Source organism: Equus caballus, chromosome 4, assembly GCF_041296265.1.
Source record: "Equus caballus isolate H_3958 breed thoroughbred chromosome 4, TB-T2T, whole genome shotgun sequence".
NCBI classification, from domain to species: domain Eukaryota; kingdom Metazoa; phylum Chordata; class Mammalia; order Perissodactyla; family Equidae; genus Equus; species Equus caballus.
The window spans coordinates 88,942,587-88,961,056 of NC_091687.1; the positions used below are offsets into that span (position 1 = coordinate 88,942,587).

Here is an 18,470-nt window from a genome sequence, read left to right on the forward strand (position 1 = left end):
AGTTTGAGGAAGCCAAGCAACACAGCATGTTTTGTGTCTCAGTAAGAACTAAAGTTTAGACTCCTAAGTATGCCCCTAAGACGAATTTGGCTGAAGTAAAGGCTGATATTCACAGAGAAGAAAAGGATAAATGATACAGTGAAAATAATCTAGATTAGTGGATTTGATCCCACAAGAATGAGTCAAGCAATGAAAAGAAAAACCTGTGTAAAATATACTATAAATAACATTTAATTAGAGAAAAGTTGATATTTACTCATTTTAACACAAGGACCAAAAAATTTACCATATTTGCAGTGTACTGTCTTCCCGAAGTATAAATTCAAACTAATTCACAAAATATTTTTAATAAAAGCCATATTAAAGTATAAACTGGCTCAAACATTTGTGAGGACAAGTTAATATAGGATAGCTCCCCCGAGTACAGGAACCCATACTAGATTCAGTGTGCAAACAAAACACCCTTTCTTTCTTCATACATCTCCCAACTCTTTTGACATGTATATTTATATTGCATATTGTATTTTTTGACAGGCACTTAAAAAATAAAATATTATAGCTTTGAATTTTTGGACTAAAAGCTGCCGTAAGTCCTATAAAGAAAAAAAAATTTGTCTTAAGTATTGTTAAAATTTTTCTCCTTATTACTTTTAATAAAGAATATGCAAATGAATAGTTTAACAACGTTAACAATTGTTATTCCATGACACCTTCAATAACTTTTGAAATAGATTCTAACATGCTTTTATACTTAACACATTTAATTGATATTTTCTTCTAAAATATCATAGCAAACATTTAAAACATATCAAAAGCAATCAAAAGATAGAAACTTCCTTTCCTTTGGACATTTAACTTTTAAAAAACAGGAACAACTTTTTGAAAAATGGAATTTACAAACGATACAAAATAGGCTGCATATACAATAATGACATGAGTGGCTCAGAAGATACTGGCTTCACTTGTTTCCAGGTGACGGAAGCAGTCTCTAATAATATGTCAATCTGGAAAACACACACAAATGCCAGCTAGCCTTAGAGATACTGCATATACACATAAGAAAATAAGGATGGAGAGTCAAGTAAAACTTACAAATGTGGTAACTTCTTACTCTCCAGATAATTTTGAACATATCTAAAAAATTTAAACAGACAAGGTATCATATGATCTTAAGGAAGGGAACTCTTAAAATACAATACTATGGAATAGTGAAATTGAGTTATTAAACCAAAGCAGTAATTTTCTTGATGTCCTCAGCCTCTTAACTAAGACCCAAAAGTTTAATTCTATCAACTAAATTTAATTCAAGAGTTGAATTTTTAAACGCTAATACTGTCAAATCTCTTTCAATAATATTTTAAAAATACACATGAACTACTACATTACTTAGAAGTTTATCTCATTTCTTTAAATGTGGGACATAGGCTTATTTGCTGAACACTGTGGAAATACAGAGATAAAAAATAAATTATAACTTGTTTCTTTTTAAGTATTTATACTAAATAATGTGATTGAAGAAAATTTTTGTAGGGAAGAATCAGGTGGATGATTCTTATTTGGGGTTTACAATGAAAAGAGACTCAAACTTATTTAATTAAGGGGGACCTACACTGTTGGGGTCAACAAAAATCTGAAGGATCACAGTTTTGTAGGCAACTGAAAAATCTGAAATGCGGTAAAAAACCGAGGGTACTATCTCTTGGTGTAGAAGATACAGCAAGTTTCATAATAGCTAAACTTTCGTTAAATCTAAAGAGTCTGTAGCGTTCATATGTATCTTCTTTCAAAAGTGGCAGTGACTCACGGATGCTGAGATTCAACTTCTGATTCAGCCAAATCAAAGTCCAAATGTTTGGAATTCAACGACCCACTACTCGCCAAAAATCCACAATATATTCACACCGGACAGACCAAGATTAACTCTCCTAAGAAAGAGAAAAAACAGTTTGAGCAGACTGGACTGCCAAGCATTGAAGGTCTTTTTTCAAATAACTAAAACAAGAGTCTTCACCAGGAATACACGTTTAACCGATGACATTTAACGCTATTCTGCAATAAGTTATGGCACACATGGTTTATCAGGTGAACTCTAGTAATAATAATTCTTAACTGTGCTTAAAACTCAAATTTAGAACAAATTGATTTATGGAGTTGAAAATTAATTTTTCAGTGGACCTTAAGAACTATTACATCAGATAGAGTTACAGGGCAGTTTTAGCAAGTAAGATTAAAGTGTCAATTAAATTTATTTATTTAATTTTTTTCTGGGAGGAAGAGTGGCCCTGAGCTAACAGCTGTGCTCATCTTCCTCTGTTTTATGTGAGTTGCCACCACAGCATGGCTTCATGAGTGGAATAGGTCTGCACAATGCAGGTCTGCGCCCAGGATCCGAACTTACAAACTGATCCGAACTTACAAACTCCAGGCTGCCAAGGTGAAGCACACCAAACTTAACCACTACACCACTGGGCCAGCCCCTAAAGTGTCAATTAAATTTAAAAAACAGAGATGATAGAGATGCCAGGCCTTTCAGAGAATTTTACCTATTTGACTTAAATTAGGAATTTTCTAATTATTAGAAATACTTTAGGGGGCCAGCCTGGTGGCATAGTGGTTAAGTTCGCATGCTCCACTTTGGTGGCCTCGGGTTTGTGGGTTCTGATCCTGGGCACGGACCTACACACCACTCGTCAAGCCATGCTGTGGCAGCATCCCAAATACAAATCAGAGGAAGACTGGCACAGATGTTAGCTCAGGGATAATCTTCCTCCCCAAAAAACCCACCCAAAACCAAGAAACAAAACAAAAAAACCAAGAAATGCTTCAGTGAATCTGCATATGGGTACTATTAATATAGCTTAAACTAAAGGATATTGCATATAATAAGAAAAATCTACTACTCCAGACAGTAACTCCTTCATACTCTCACCAACACTGCAAATGCTAAATCTCCATTTGATAGAAAAAATGTTTTCATTTTGGCTTGTTTGTATATGAGGCTAGTTAAGCATCTTTTTGTGTTTTATTAACCATTTGCACAACACTTTTCTATGAAAAAATCTTTTGTCTCTTTGACCATTTTCTATATTTCTCTTTTCTAATTAATGTATATATGCTCTTTATAGATGACAAACATTAGCTTGGATTTGATATATGTGTTGCAACTCTCACGCTTTGTCTCACTTTGTCATTTAGCTTCAAACTTTATTTACGGTGTCTTCTGCTAAACAGAACACTTAAGTTACTGTGTAGTTAATTCTATCTAGATTTCTTTTTCCCTTTTGAAAGTAAAACATTCATCTCATTCCAGTAACTGCACAAATATGTGGCACTGAATTGATAATGTATTTGGATCAATCTACTGCTTTATGGTCAGGATTCCAAATGGACTACATTTGAACCACTCTATTTCCTTTAAGTTACAGGATAGTGTCTTTTAACCATTTGATTGTTTTAGAATGTATTAAAAAGATTAATCAATCATATTTTAAAAGTTAATAATTTCAAAGTTTTTTTTTGCCTTGGTTAAAAAAAATCCCAAGAAATAAAACATATATTAATTTTAGTTTAAAATGTTTCATTTTCCACATAAAAGCTGATTCTTAAGAGAAAATAAGCACTCTGAAAATTAAATCAATTCTTTTCGGCGTCTGAGTAAATTACTGCCCCATTAAGTACTTTTAAAGTTTTTATGCATATGATATGTAAAATGCAAATGTAAAGTTTTTACATTTTTATGCATATGACAAACTGTATATGGCACTCAATCCAAGCTTCATGCTATCATGACAAATCATTTATGCATCAAAATATCAATGTGGATCTTTTGAAGGAAAAGATAAATTTTCAATTGAACTAAAAATTCATTACGTTAGCTCAGAGCAAGTCTTCTCAGCAAAAAGAGGATTGGTGGCAGATGTTAGCTCAGGGCTAATCTTCCTCAAAAAAAAAATAGTTAAAAAAAAAAGAAGAAACAGGTAAAATTAATTTTAATAATAGATTTCATTTAACCCAATATATCCAACATATTATTTCAACACAAGCGAACAATATACAAAATTATTAATGAGATATAGATATATATTTTTGGTACTAGGTCTTGGAATTCTAGTCTATGTATTTCACACTTATAACACACCTCAATTTGGACCAGTCATGTTTCAAATGCTCAATGCCACATGTGGTTGATGGCTGCTTTATCAGACAATGCAGTTCTAGAATACGTATAAAAGAGGGCACCTACACAAAACTTAGAAAAGACGCACGCATGACAGAACTGTAATGGACCCCAGAGGTTTTCTACTCCAAGGCCTTCTCTTTACATTTTCTTAGCCTCAGTGTGCTTACTGCTGGCAGAGCTGGACCCAGAACCCAGGTTTAGGGCCCTCAGACCGTGCAGTGCCAGACTTCCCCAGCTTTAGCCCGTGTCCACTTACTTCCAACGTTACTCACACACTAAAATGCTGGATCATCAAAATGACAATATAGCAACTGTGAATTTATTGTAACAGTATGTGAGCTTCATTACTAAGTATTTAGAATAAACAATTTCAACTGACCATTTTTCCATCCCAGTTAACAATATTATGGAATGGGTGCTGACTCAGACTCTGTGGAAGTGTAAACATTTTGCAGAAGGCTTTGTGTCTGAAATGGGATGGTGTAAATACAAATAGACTCCAGTTTTTTATTATTTTTATAAATTTCAAAGTGGCAAGAGCCTGAGATATATCTCGGAGTTGTTCCTCTGGGGAACACAAGTGTAAAGCCAATGATGGTCCAACTGCCTTTTTACCAACAGGGAAATAAATGGAAGTTCTGAGGAATTAATGGACTTGCCCAAGATAGCAGAGCTGGTGAGCGACAAGGCTGAGCTAGTACTAGAAGCCATATCTCTTGTTCGCTCCACAAATCCTTTCAGTATATGAAGCTGCCCTTTGCAGAATCTTACCATAAGAAGAAAAACAGTAAACAAATTAAATACTTGTGTTTTTAAAGCACAAACACCTACCACACCTACCCAAGCATTCCTGACTCTTTGGTCTTTATAATGTAGAGGAACATTAACAAGGTGTGAAACATATTATTTCGGCCCTGGAATAAAGAGAAAAAGAGAGCAAGATTTAAACTAAACCAAACCAAACCAAAGATTCAGTATGATAGGTAAATGCAGATCCTTCACATTCTAATACTCAGAATTCCATGTACATAATTCAGACTTTCATTCATTAAACAAAGTGCCTACTTTGTGCTAGGAAGAGAGAACATTGTGGTGAATCAGACAGACAGAATCCACGTAATCAAGGGGCTTAAAGTCTAGTAGGAAAGGCAGACAGTAAACTGAGAATTAAAAGAAAGTATGATGACTGTCATGAGAGAGGAGGTGCAGAGCATCAGGGCAACAGGTGCGGGCATCTGACCCCGACGGGGAGGCAGGGAATGCCTCCCCAAGGGAAGGATTTTTAAGTTGAGACCTGAAAGATGAGCGGAAAGTAAACACATTGGGAAGTTTCCACACGTGAGCAGCAGTATTTATGAAAGCTTGAAAGAGAGCTGTTCTGAGGCTGGTGACCCTGTATACGACACACAAAAACTGTTCTATCTCCAAAATCAACAGCAAAAACAAAAGTGATGGGATTAAAAAACTTTTAATCACACTTCAAAATACATTACAGTATATGTTAATAACAGTATAATTAACAAGTTAAATATACATTTATTTTAGCTACCAGGAACTACGAGGCAGCATTTTGCTAGCCCTTAAACTCAAACTGTTATATGTAATTTCTGGTCTGTAAAATAGCTCCTAAGTGAGATTTTCAACTTACTGATTAACTTGTAGCTGCTTACTCTGATTTATTGTTTTTACTCAAGAATCTACGGATGTATAATTTTTAAAAGACAGTATTTCTTTAAAAAGTAAAAAAGGATTTGTGGGGTTGGCCCCATGGCTGAGCAGTTAAGTTCACGCACTCCACTGCAGGCGGCCCAGTGTTTCGTTGGTTCGAATCCTGGGCGCAGATATGGCACTGCTTAGCGAACCATGCTGAGGCGGCATCCCACATGCCACAACTAGAAAGACCCACAACGAAGAATATACTTTGGGGGGAAAAAGGAAAAGAAAATGTTAAAAAAAACAAACAAACAAAAAGTAAAAAAGGATTTGCATGTGTACCCACAGGAATATCAATGGCCCAAAATATTTACACTTACAAAGTTGAAATACTAAACTTGAAAAAAATGAAATTAATATTCTCTCCTGGGAATCTGATGGAGAGCATGATTTACGATTATAGTAAATGTAAAATTTCTTACTAACAATGCCGGTAGAAAAATATGAGAAAAGGTCACCAACACAACTGCAAACAATCTGTTTGCAATCGAGAGTAAAATACCTTGAAAGAAGTGTAAACTGGTACAATAATCTTTTTTATAAAGTAATTTGATAATATGTTTTAAAAGCCTTGATAATATTCTGTACCTTAGAATTCCACTTTTGGACTTTGGGCTAAAGAAATTACCCCAAATGAAGATAGTTATATGCATAAAGTTGAATATTCAGCTGTACTTATGATAATGAAGAATTAGAAGCATCCAAAATGTCCAACAGTAGGGGAATGGTTGAATAAATTATGTTACAATCTTATGATGAAGTTTTTTATAGCCATTAAAAAGTATTTTCCTGAAGATTTTTAATGGCACTAAAAAATTATGTTATAAAGTTAATTTTTAAAAGGATATAAAACTATGTAAATAATATGATTTCAACCTGTAAAAAAGTACAAAGACCAAAATAAAATTTACCAAAAGGCAGCACACCAACATGTTAATAAGGAGCTGCCTCTAAGTAATGGAATAATGAATGATTTTTCTTTTCTTTATACTTTTCCAAATTAAATATATATTAGCTTTATAGTAAAAAAAAAAAAAAAAAAGAAAAGAAAAAAAGGATATACAAGAAATAAATTTTCCCTAATTTAAAAGTTTACCTACTCCATAAAAAAGAGAATCCTATTTTAAAAATATTATCAAAGCAAAGAACTCTCACAACTCAACAACAAAACATCAAACAACCCAATCAAAAAATGGGCTGGAGACATGAACAGACATTTCTCCAAAGAAGATATACTGATGGCCAATAGGCACATGAAAAGATGCTCATCATCGCTGATCATCAGGGAAATGCAAATCAAAACTACACTAAGATATCACCTTACACCCGTTAGAATGACAAAAATAACTAAAACTAATAGTAACAAATGTTGGAGAGGTTGTGGAGAAAAAAGAACCTTCATACACTGCTGGTGGGAATGCAAACTGGTGCAGCCACTATGGAAAACAGTATGGAGATTCCTCAAAAAATTAAAAATAGAACTACCATACGATCCAGCCATCCCACTACTGGGTATTTATCCAGAGAGCTTGAAGTCAGCAATCCCAAAAGTCCTATGCACCCCAGTGTTCACTGCAGCATTATTTACAATAGCCAAGACGTGGAAGCAACCTAAGCGCCCATCAACAGACGAATGGATAGAGAAGATGTGGTACATATATACAATGGAATACTACTCAGCTGCAAAACAGAACAAAATCATTCCATTTGCAACAACGTGGATGGACCTTGAGAGAATTATGTTAAGTGAAATAAGCCAGCGAGAGAAGGATAATCTGTGTATGACTCCACTCATATGAGGAATTTAAATTTATGGACTAAGAACAGTTTAGTGGATAGCAGGGGAAAGGTGGGGTGGGGGGTGGGCACAAAGGGTGAAGTGGTGCACCTACAACACGACTGACAAACATTAATGTACAACTGAAATTTCACAAGATTGTAACCTATCATTAACTCAATAAAAATAAATAAATAAAAAAAAATAAATTAAAAAAAAAATATTATCAAAGCGGGCCAGCCCAGTGGCATAGCGGTTAAGGTCATGCGCTAAGCTTTGGTGGCCCAGGGTTCACCAGTTCAGATTCCAGGTGCAGAGCTATGCACCACTTATCAAGCCATGCTGTGGCAGGCGTCCCACATATAAAGTAGAGGAAGATGGGCATGGATGTTAGCTCAGGGCGTCTTCCTCAGCAATAAAAAAGAGGAGGAGTGGTGGTGGATGTTAGCTCAGGGCTAATCTTCCTCAAAAAAAAAATATATATCAAAGCAAGTCATCCTCAACATTCTGTAACAGCAACTTCTACATTCAGAAGTACCTTTGGAAGATTGTAGACATGACGCTGGTAGATCAGTTCATAGTGGGGAGGGTTGATAGCACTTTGATAAACGCAAAAGACATTCTCATTGGTCACATCTGTAAAGGAAACACGCTACGTTAAAAAATAAAACCAAACCACTGGATATATTTCATGTGAAAAGCTCAACTCATTCTTTCAGGAAAGGTTTATACCTGGTTTATTTGGTGTCTGAACGAAGTGCTGAGAGGTAAATGTTTTCCCGTCGGGGTACTTTGGGTGTGGAGGTAACCGGGAATCAAGGTAGGTGCAGAATACATGCATGATGATCTGAAGAGGAGGGACAGTGTTTCAAAGTCAGCATGAAATCTATCATGGATACAGCCTTCTAAAAACGTGTGTGTTTATAATGACTCCAACTTTTAAATTTTCCCCTAAAGAGAAAATTAGCAAAAATGTTTTCAAGAGGTTCTAAGATGAAATCTATACAATGAAAAGATAAAAGCAAGACAATCTTAAGTTTTCCGTTAAGTGAATCCTTCACACCCAGAGTTAAGTAACAGCAAAACCAAGATAAAATACACATACATTCAATACTCAATTTGAATATTAACATTTAAAATTTCATTTTCACACATAACAGTCACTATAAAAAGATAAAGAACATGATTTTGAAAAACTCTTAAATGTTCAAAAACTTTATATTCTGTGATCTCATAAATCTAATTCTAGCAATCTTTCTTAAAGTCATAATCCCAAATAAGAAAGAAATATGCATCATGATAGTCCTTGTAACATTATTTGAGATAGAAAAACAGAAATCTCTCCCCATTCCACGTTTCTCAAACTTTTAGGCCCAATATAGGAGAACAGTTAGATGATAGTGTGTAATAATGAAAAAATAGTTAAACATTGCAAAAGTGAAAAAAGCAGGATACAAAATTTTACATATGGCATGATTACAGCTATGATAAAAACTAAAAAATAGCACAACCTAAATAAAGGGAAAAAAATACACCAAAATATTAACAGTGGTTGGGTTAAGACACTTGTACAATTTTATTTTTTATTTCTACCTTAGTTTCTAAGTTCTTTTTAGTACTTATTTTTATAATGGAAAAATAAAAACACATAAATCCAATAACAAAAATGTTAAACTAAGGGGCCAGCCTAGTGGCACAGTGGTTTAGTTTGCACATTCCACTTCAGGGGCCCAGGGTTTGCCTGTCTGGATCCCTGGTGCGGACATGGCACTGCTCATCAAGCCACGCTGTGGCAGGCATCCCACATATAAAGTAGATGAAGATGGGCATGGATGTTAGCTTAGGGCCAGTCTTCCTCAGCAAAAAGAGGAGGATTGGTGGCAGACGTTAGCTTAGGACTAATTTTCCTCAAAAAAAAAAAAAAAGAAAAATGTTAACCTGAGAAAACAAAACTAGGAACTTACAGCAGAATCAGTGGGCAGGTCTGTGTCCCACTTGCGTCCTTTGAAGTCTCCACCTCTATTCCATCGAAACGAGCTCATACAGCCTCCTTGAGATAGTTCTGTAAAACAAAGGTGAAATTTAAAAAGCTAAGAATATGCAAAAAAATAAGAAAAAGCCTAAGAAGTTATAACAAGGGAAGCAAATCATCTTAAAAACCTGATCAAAACACCCAAACATAAAGAAATACAACATATAAAAGATTAACTCAAACATCACCATGAGGAAAGAATCAGGTAAATCCACAATGTGGGAGAAGACTACTACTCTGGATTCTTAAAAAAGTCAATGTCATTTGGGAAAAAAATGGTGGCAGAACTGTTCTAGACAAAGAGACTAAAAAAAAAGATAAAACAATACAATGTAATGTGTAAACCTAGACTCTATCTTGGTTAGGGATAAAAAAAGAATATATAGCATTCTTTGGACAATTGGGAAATCTGAATATGAACTGTATATTAGATATTATACAAATATAGTTAATTTTAAAGGTCTGATAAGTGTATTGTGGTTATGCAGGAGAATGTAATTTTCAGGAATTCTTGTGCTGAAAAGTAATAATGTCTGTAATGTACTTTCAAATAGTAGAGCAAAAAAAAGTGTGTGTGTATGTACACACACAGAAAGAGAGAGAGAGAGAGACGTGCCAAAAATGGCAAAACGTTGGTAACTGTTCAATCTAGAAGGCCCATACTGTGTTCACTGTATTTTGTAAACTTTTTTGCATATTTGATATACAATAATACTTTATATATACTTTGTATATATGCACACGCGTGCGCGCACACACACACACCTATGAAGCAATCTTGCCAAAAAATTGCAACCTGAATTCACAGGAAATACAGAGGACAGAGGGTCATGTCAAACTACACCATGGGGACATGTTCAGCAAAATCCACACCACGGGAAACTCAATAGGACACACAATCCAGTTCTTTCAACAAATAAGCTGCAAAGCAAAAAGGATGGATGGGAAACCTGCAGCCTAAAAGAAACTTAAATGCATCTACCAATCACAATATGTGATAAGATTTAAATCCCAATTTAAACAAACAATACCAAACAAAGTAATTATACATTTTATGAGATAGCTGGAAATTTGTACACAGGCTGTGTATTTCAAGATATAAAGAAACTGTTTCAAAAATTAGGTGTGATAATTGTACTGTGGTTTTTTAAAAGCCTTCTATTTTAGAGATACATATGGAGATATTTACAGATGAGGTGATGTCAGTGTGGAGGATTTGTCTCCAATAACACAGGAAGGGAGGGGCTAGACAGGACACGGCTCATGCAGGGGTTGCCCAGGGACTGACGGCTGTTGGGACGGGTGCTGAGTACAAGAGGGCTGAGCATACTGTTGCATCTAGTTTTATGCATGTTTGAATTTTCCTTATATAGAAAGTTTTTAAAAGTCATGATAAATGCTTATTCCTGAACCCCAGTGCCAACCTAGGGGAGAGAGCGGGCACCATAACATTTTTACATTAACATTTATGATGAATCTGAAGAGTGAAATATTATTTCTAAAACTTGCTTAGTGATGAGAACATTTTACAGAATTTATCCAAATAAAAGTAGGGAGGCATAAAGAGGGCGTGTGGAGGCTCAGGAAGGGTACTTCCCTGACTCTCAAGTCAGGTTCCTCAGAAGACCCCCCAAAGAACCAGAATTCCCCCCCCAAATAATCAAAATATAACAGAAATATAAAGAAGCAATATATTAAATACAAATTATAAAAACTCAAAGAAATAAGTATCAGCATACTAAAATTATAAAGAATGCCACAGTGGCACCCATGCTTGGTAGTTTCTACTCCCAGTAGAAAATTAGTGAAATATTCACTTGAGCCCATTTAGCTCATATTTAAGTCTCCCTAAATACAATAAAATCATTAATTAACATATTCAAGGCTAACTACATTATTTTGACAATTCTTAAGCATATAAAATATAAAACCCAAAAGTTGTTCAAGTATAAGCCTTAATTAAGCCATAATTATATATATTTATAAAATATGAGATAATACTTAGGGATACTTTTCCTTTTTTCAAAAAGTGCTTTTCTTTGTTACCTTTATTTTATTATAACATCTCAAAGTACTAGTGAAAAAGCTCTTGTTTTTTTCTTTTTCAAATCAACAGTTACCTTTGATCCTCTCAAACAAGTATTCCTGATTTGGTGTAAGGTCTAGATACTGCACGATTGTATTCAGAGTTGGAATGAGAGGAGCTTTGACCAGAGCAGCTTGCTTCAAGCTAGTAATACTAGCCTCTGTCAAAAATAAAACATACACAACACAGATTATTCTTCATGTGGGTCTCTAAAAGAACTTAAAATGCTCTTCCCTCAATAGATGTTGAAGGAATAAATGAAAGCAATAATAGTCCTAACAATTTGCATGATCTACTTTTTGTTGTTAGTGCCATCCAGTCGATTCTGATCCCTAGGGCCCCTGTGTGGAGGAGAACAGAACCTGCCTGGTCTTTTTGCGCCATCCTCTCACCTTCCAGCACTGTATCAGACAATGCTTTGCTGCTACTCACAGGGTTTTCATGGCCGACTCTTTCGGAAGTAGGTGGTCAGGTCCTTCATCCTAGTCTGTCTTAGTCTGGAAGCTCCATTGAAACCTGTCCACCATGAGTGATCCTGCTGGTATTTGAAATACCAGTGGCACACCTTTCAGCATCATAGTAACACGCAGCTGCCACAATATGACAACCGACAGACAGGTAGTGTGGGTCCATGATCAGGAAACGAATCCAGGCTGCAGCGGTTGAGTGCTGATACTTAACCACTAGACCACCAGGGCTGGCCATTATCTACTTTACCTACAATTTATTTCATCATTTCTGGCAAGGTAGCCAGATTTACACACACACACACACACATTACAAAAGGGGCAGCCAAATCCATATCAGCAGATCTATGGACAACTAACACAGAGAAGATTTTTCTCTCTTTTTTTTTGCTGGGAAAGATTCACCCTAATATCTATTGCCAATCTTCCTCTCTTCTTTTTTTCCCTCACCAAAGCCCCAGTACACAGTTGTACATACTTGTTGTAAGTCCTTCTAGTTTTTCTACATGAGCTGCTGTCACAGCATGGCTACTGACAGATGAGTTGTGTGGTTCCACACCTGGGAACCAAACCTGCGCCACTGAAGTGGAGCACTAGGCCACCAGGGCTGGCTCTGCACAGAAGATTTTTGTAGGGTATTTATAAAAAGATATACGACAGCTTTCAAAATCAGGTTGAATTAAAAGTTGCCTGCTATGGAAGTGACAAGCAGAAACTTTTTCTTAAAGCTTTTTGGTAAGGAAGATCGGCTCTGAGCTAACATCTGCTGCCAATCTTCCTCTTTTTTTTCTTTTTCCCCAAATCCCCAGCACATAGTTGTATATCCTACTTGTAGCTTATTCTAGTTCTTCTATGTGGGATGCTGCCACAGCATGGTTTAATGAGTGGCGTGTAGGCCCACGCCTAGGATCCAAACTGTTGAACCCCGGGCCGCCAAGGCAGAGTGAGTGAATTTAACCACTCAGCCATGGGGCCAGCCCCACAGAAACTTTTTATGACAGCGATTTCTTTCCTCATATCATGAAAGACAACTATCCAAAGAAATTAATAAACCACCAGAAATTCCACAAAATGTCCAACCTTACTAGTAATATCCAATGTTGGGAAAAAGCCATGCTTACATGTGACATGGTTGCTAGAGTATATACACTGATATAAGGTTTTTGAAAGGTTATGCACATCAAAAGACTTAATACGTTTATACCTATTGAACTGACAACTCCACTTCTTTTTTTTTGGTGAGGAAGATTAGGCCTGGGCTAACATCTGTGCCAATCTGCCTCTATTTTTTGTATGTGGGTCACCACCACAGCATGGCCTTCTCATGAGTGGTGTAGGTCCATGCCCAGGATCCAAACCTGTGAACCCCAGGCCACTGAAGTGGAATGTGGCAGACTTAACCACTATGCTACTGGCCCAACTCCATTTCTAAGAAATTATCCTAAAGAAATAATTATAAATGTACACAAATATTTAGATAAAAGGATACTGACTCACAGCATTATTAATAACAGCAAAGGGAAAAAACCATAAATTTTAGATAATAAAGATCAGTTAAAAGTACAACACATTGTATATATAAAAAAGAAATACAATCTAGCCATAAAAATAGTACTGGAGAATATTCAACAAAAGAGAAATAGTGGGGGGAAAAGCAGATAACAAAATGGTATGACCACAATTTCATTAAAAATATATACATACAGAGGTACTGTATTTTCTCGACTCCTAAATATATACTCTTCATATTTTAATGTTCTTAAATTATGTATAATTTACAATTGATATATATAGTTAGCATCATAGTATTTTTCTCCAAAAATAATAATTGGTTGTGACTTAAAATTGATAATGGTTATCTCTAGAAGCAGAACTATGGGTAATATTCTCCTTTGTGTATTTCTGTACTTCCCAAATAAACAAGGAGTTTACTATATGGCTCAGCAATTCCATTCCTAGGTAACACCCAAGAGAAATTAAAATACACATCCACACAAATACTTTTACACAACTGTTCATAGCAGCATTGTTCATAATAGCCCAGAAGTGAAGACAACCTAAATGGCAATCAATTGATGAATGGGCAAACAAAATGTGGTAGATCTTTACAATGCGATATTATTTGGCAATAAAAGGAAATGAAGTTCTGATAGGCGATACAACACAGATGAACCTTGAAAACATTACGTCAAGCGAAAGAAGCCAGTCACAAAAGACAACATATTGTATGATCTCATTTATATGAAATATCCACAACAGGCCTATCTATAGAGACAGGCTGGTAGTTGCCTAGGGCTGGGGAATAGGTGGTGGTGGGAAAGGGGGTGGGTGGGGGTGGGGGTGTGTGTGTGTGTGTGTGTGTGTGTGTGTGTGTACATGGGGTTTCTTTTTTGTGTGATGAGATACTCTAAAATTGATTATGGTGATGGTTATACAACCCAAACCTTTGAACTGTAGACTTCAAATGGGTGAACTGTATGGTAAGTAAATTATATCTCAATAAAACTGTTATATTAAAAAAACACTATTACAGACATTTAGTTTTTGTCTTCACCTCAACATAACAAAAGAAGGTGCTAAACAGCCTATTACAAGAAGAAATTTTCTACCTGGCAGATTCATTGCAGGTACATCAAACGCTGGGCTCTGTTTTCACATACCTCCTATCTGCAGCTCTGGACAACCCATCCGTCTCATCTGTGTGCTGACAGACTCAACCTCCTGTACAAGTGGCACTAATATTGTCTCATTGATCCACTAGGAAGAAATGAGGTAAAGACTTTACACACATAATTCTAAAGCATTTCTCAAATAACTGTTTTCATAAAACTAAGAATTTTTTTACCATCTTGTACTAGAAGGTTAAGAGTACAGTGGAGAGAACGGAAGCAGCAAGTACCTGAAGTCTAGAGAGAGTTAAGCAAACATGCTATTGGAATGTAAGTTGCTAAGTTATATTCTTAAATCACGTCTGTTTTTTTTCCTGAAGAAAATATAAAACTTTCAGTTATATGTTAAATTTTTCTTAAATTTTTCTATGACTATTATACTTAGCTAAAAGGATAACTTTCAGTTTACATGTCTAGGGTAATCATTCATACATTTATTCAAGTAGTGTTTATATTGGTTTGAGATTAGTAAGATAGTTTTTGAAACTAACACAAGAGATTAACTCTCAGCAGGCTCACCCAATTCCCTAGCCACGTGGAAAACAGATTTATTATATTTGAAACTGGTTTGTGACTATTACAATAGCACTTTAGAACAAGGAATTTCAAATGCCACTTTGCATGGCTAATATCAAACTAACTCCGGGATGTGAAAAGACTGTCCAAGGGATCACGCCATCTGGTTTGTCCGTGTTACATGTTTTGTGTGTGTCTGTAGCAACTTCAACCACCATTTCTGTTTCAATGCTTCTGTTTAACCATAAAATTGAAGGATGAAAAAAGTACAGGTGAAATACAGGTCTATAATTCCTTATAAAAATTTTGAAGTAAAAATCTCTGAAAATTGCAAGTTTTTTTGGAATCCATTTAGCAAGCAAATTTGATATATTAGCAGGACCTGAACTGAATTCCCATGAAGCTATTTACAGACTTCATCCCACTTAGCGTGACTATTCAAATGCTTTGCTGCAGAAATATTCATGTGGTTGATTACCTAGTGCTAACCAGACTCCATTAGTGGTATTACAAAATATATGGTATATGCATATAGTTTTTTAAAAAAATCCAAAAACCACTAAATTTAGAACACTGTAGCCTAAGGAATTTGGACAAGGGATTGTGTTTGTATTTCTCCCAAGCTAGTACTCCTGACCAAGACTTTATATTTTAAATACATTAGCATTTTTAAACAAGCCTATAAGTGGAAAAAAAGAGAGTATAGTTTTAGGACATCACTTCACTCATTCTTCTAACATTTATTAAATGCATCCTACTTGTCAGACACTCTTTGGCTGCAACAAAATTATCTAAGGGGTCCAGAAGAGAGATCCAGACCTCATCCCCAAAAAGTCAGTAGTTTTAGGTTGGGCTCAGGAATTTTTTTTTTAACAAGCCATCCAGACTTCCGGGTCAAGAAAGCAGGCTGCTGTTTTTCCCCACTCCCTATTGATACCCTATTTAAATTATAGTAAAACAATAAAAAAGGAGTACAAGTGATTTCAAGATATTTCTAGAAGATAGAGAGTGGATGCATGAGTGCTGAAGGACGAAACAGCAGAAGCAGCAGCAGCCTCTACAGAATCTAAGTGGAGCTACCTGCAGTGGACCAGGGGCCAATCTGCCCAACAGAACTTGGGACACAGAGGGACTCCCGAGAGTGACAGGAAGAGGCAGCGCTGACATAAGGAAACTAATTCATGCTCCATATGGAAGAGCTGGCCTTCCCAACCTCCAGGTCAAAGATTAGAGGGTTCTTCTGTAGAAAAATCAAAGAAATTGACTGAAGTAGCTTCAAGCATATACTGTCTTCTCTCTCTAACTCTGAAGTCTTCTGAGGGCAAGGATCTCATTTTTGTTTCCCTCATATTTCTAGACACCTAACAGCTGATACAAAAGCTCTCCGAAAAATAAAATTGAGATGCTGGGAAAGGAAAGACCTTAATAACTAAATGTATTATTCCCTTATCCACTCAAAATACACTGACTTACTAAATATGGAGGAGAAAAAAAATCCCATGAAAATGGATGCCATAAGGTAAATGTCATGTTTATCCTTATACACATGCCATCCATACTGCACTTTTAATAATAATTAAGTCTGATATTCTGATTAATAATTAACATCTCTGATATTCCAAGAACATACTTTGCATATTAAGACACTAATATCATCCAGAGAGCAATGTCAGAACTTACATTTCTGAACTTAGCTGTCCATGAATCCATATGATCAAGAAGTTGTCTATTCATTGTCACTCTTGCCCAAACCTATTAAAAATATGTTTAAAATGAATAATCAGTGAGGAAAAATCTTGCCAGAAATCAGTCATTCTCTCCCCTACCCTCAAAAATATTTGGAATGATTTGAAAAAAGTCTTCACAAACATCAATACTGATCTAATTAATATGCCGTAATTGTCTTATTACTCACTTGGTTGCTATTCATGCACAGATATATCTCTAAAATTCCTTACATTAGTATGTTTAAAGGACATTCTTTTTGCTTTTAAGAACAAAATAAAAATCTTATACTTAGTATTAAACTGATGAATTTACAGACTGTCAAATGTTCTAATCCAAATGTATTAAAATGTCTTGCATATGTTGAGTACAAAGAGATACTTGAGATACCTTTTTATAAATGAATGCAGAAAAAAGTTTTAGGAGGACACTAATGTCAACTATGTGTCATAAAGAGTAACACGTAAAATATAATTCAGTTTCACGCACACAAAGTTAGATAGGAGTCTTTCCACTGTTTAATGTTTGCCAGACTTATGTTTCTAGGCATTAAAAGTGGAGGTTACAGAAAAAAAAACGTTCTAGAAGTAGAAGAGAAGCCTTTCTAATAATCTGTAAATCAGAAATATCAAGTCATTTTTATTTTCCATTTACCTCTTCTGCAGCTTGTTTAGAACTGAGATCAGCTTCATCTTTGTTGGCACATGGGGCCTGAGACCTACAGGCCAGCTGGTACTGAAACTTCTTTAAGGTTTGCGCATAATCCCCCACAGAACGACTGTAGTTCCAGAAAGTGGGACTAGTGGACGGCGAGGTGGAGTCCGGGCTCCCTACAATGATCACAGAGCGTCAGCGTGCAGGAGTAATCCTGACATCTAGAGTCAGCACACGAACCCCGGGCATCTGGGCACCCAGGTACTGGCAATCCAGGAAGACGGAGCCTCCAGGAGCTCCTCTCCCGCCTCCTCCCCAACGCTACCTTTTGTTTAGAGAACATGGCCTGCTTGTGCTAAAAATTAGAAAGAACATTTTCTGAGAAGTATCAATTTAAGAGCCATAAAAACCCTAAGTGGATGAAAGTGTCTGTTTATTTTTGTTGTAAAATTAAGCTTATTTCATTATCTAAGACTTTTAAATGCTTCAGTGAGAAACAAACAAAAGACAAATTTCTTCAGGGAAAAAACAGGCTAAGGAAGTTACCTGCTTGAATTTTTAGAAGCTCTTTCTGAATGGCATAACGAGAGCTTCCTATTAGGAAACTGCTCTGAGGGCTAGCAGCTAAACCCATTCTTCCCTGCACTATGC

The 18,470-nt window shown here is 35.8% G+C and overlaps 1 protein-coding gene across 5 annotated transcripts in view; it reads right to left on the reverse strand.

Annotated features, from left to right (window-relative positions):
* Positions 1-213: 213 nt before the first annotated feature.
* TMEM209 (transmembrane protein 209) overlaps positions 214-18,470 on the reverse strand; it is a 30,522-nt gene continuing 12,265 nt past the window's right edge. For 4 of the 5 annotated variants that reach the window (XM_001501827.6, XM_023639673.2, XM_023639674.2 and 1 more), the window contains exons 7-15: positions 17,820-17,995; positions 17,121-17,192; positions 14,916-15,012; positions 11,823-11,948; positions 9,635-9,732; positions 8,403-8,517; positions 8,209-8,306; positions 5,021-5,094; positions 214-1,925 (exon numbers count right to left, since the gene is read on the reverse strand). In XM_001501827.6, the coding sequence (XP_001501877.3) occupies positions 1,871-1,925; positions 5,021-5,094; positions 8,209-8,306; positions 8,403-8,517; positions 9,635-9,732; positions 11,823-11,948; positions 14,916-15,012; positions 17,121-17,192; positions 17,820-17,995 (911 nt within the window). In that variant the 3' untranslated portion in view covers positions 214-1,870. Of the gene's footprint in view, positions 1,926-5,020; positions 5,095-8,208; positions 8,307-8,402; positions 8,622-9,634; positions 9,733-11,822; positions 11,949-14,915; positions 15,013-17,120; positions 17,193-17,819; positions 17,996-18,470 lie in introns of all 5 variants that reach the window. The other variant, XR_011437991.1, reaches the window with a different exon arrangement.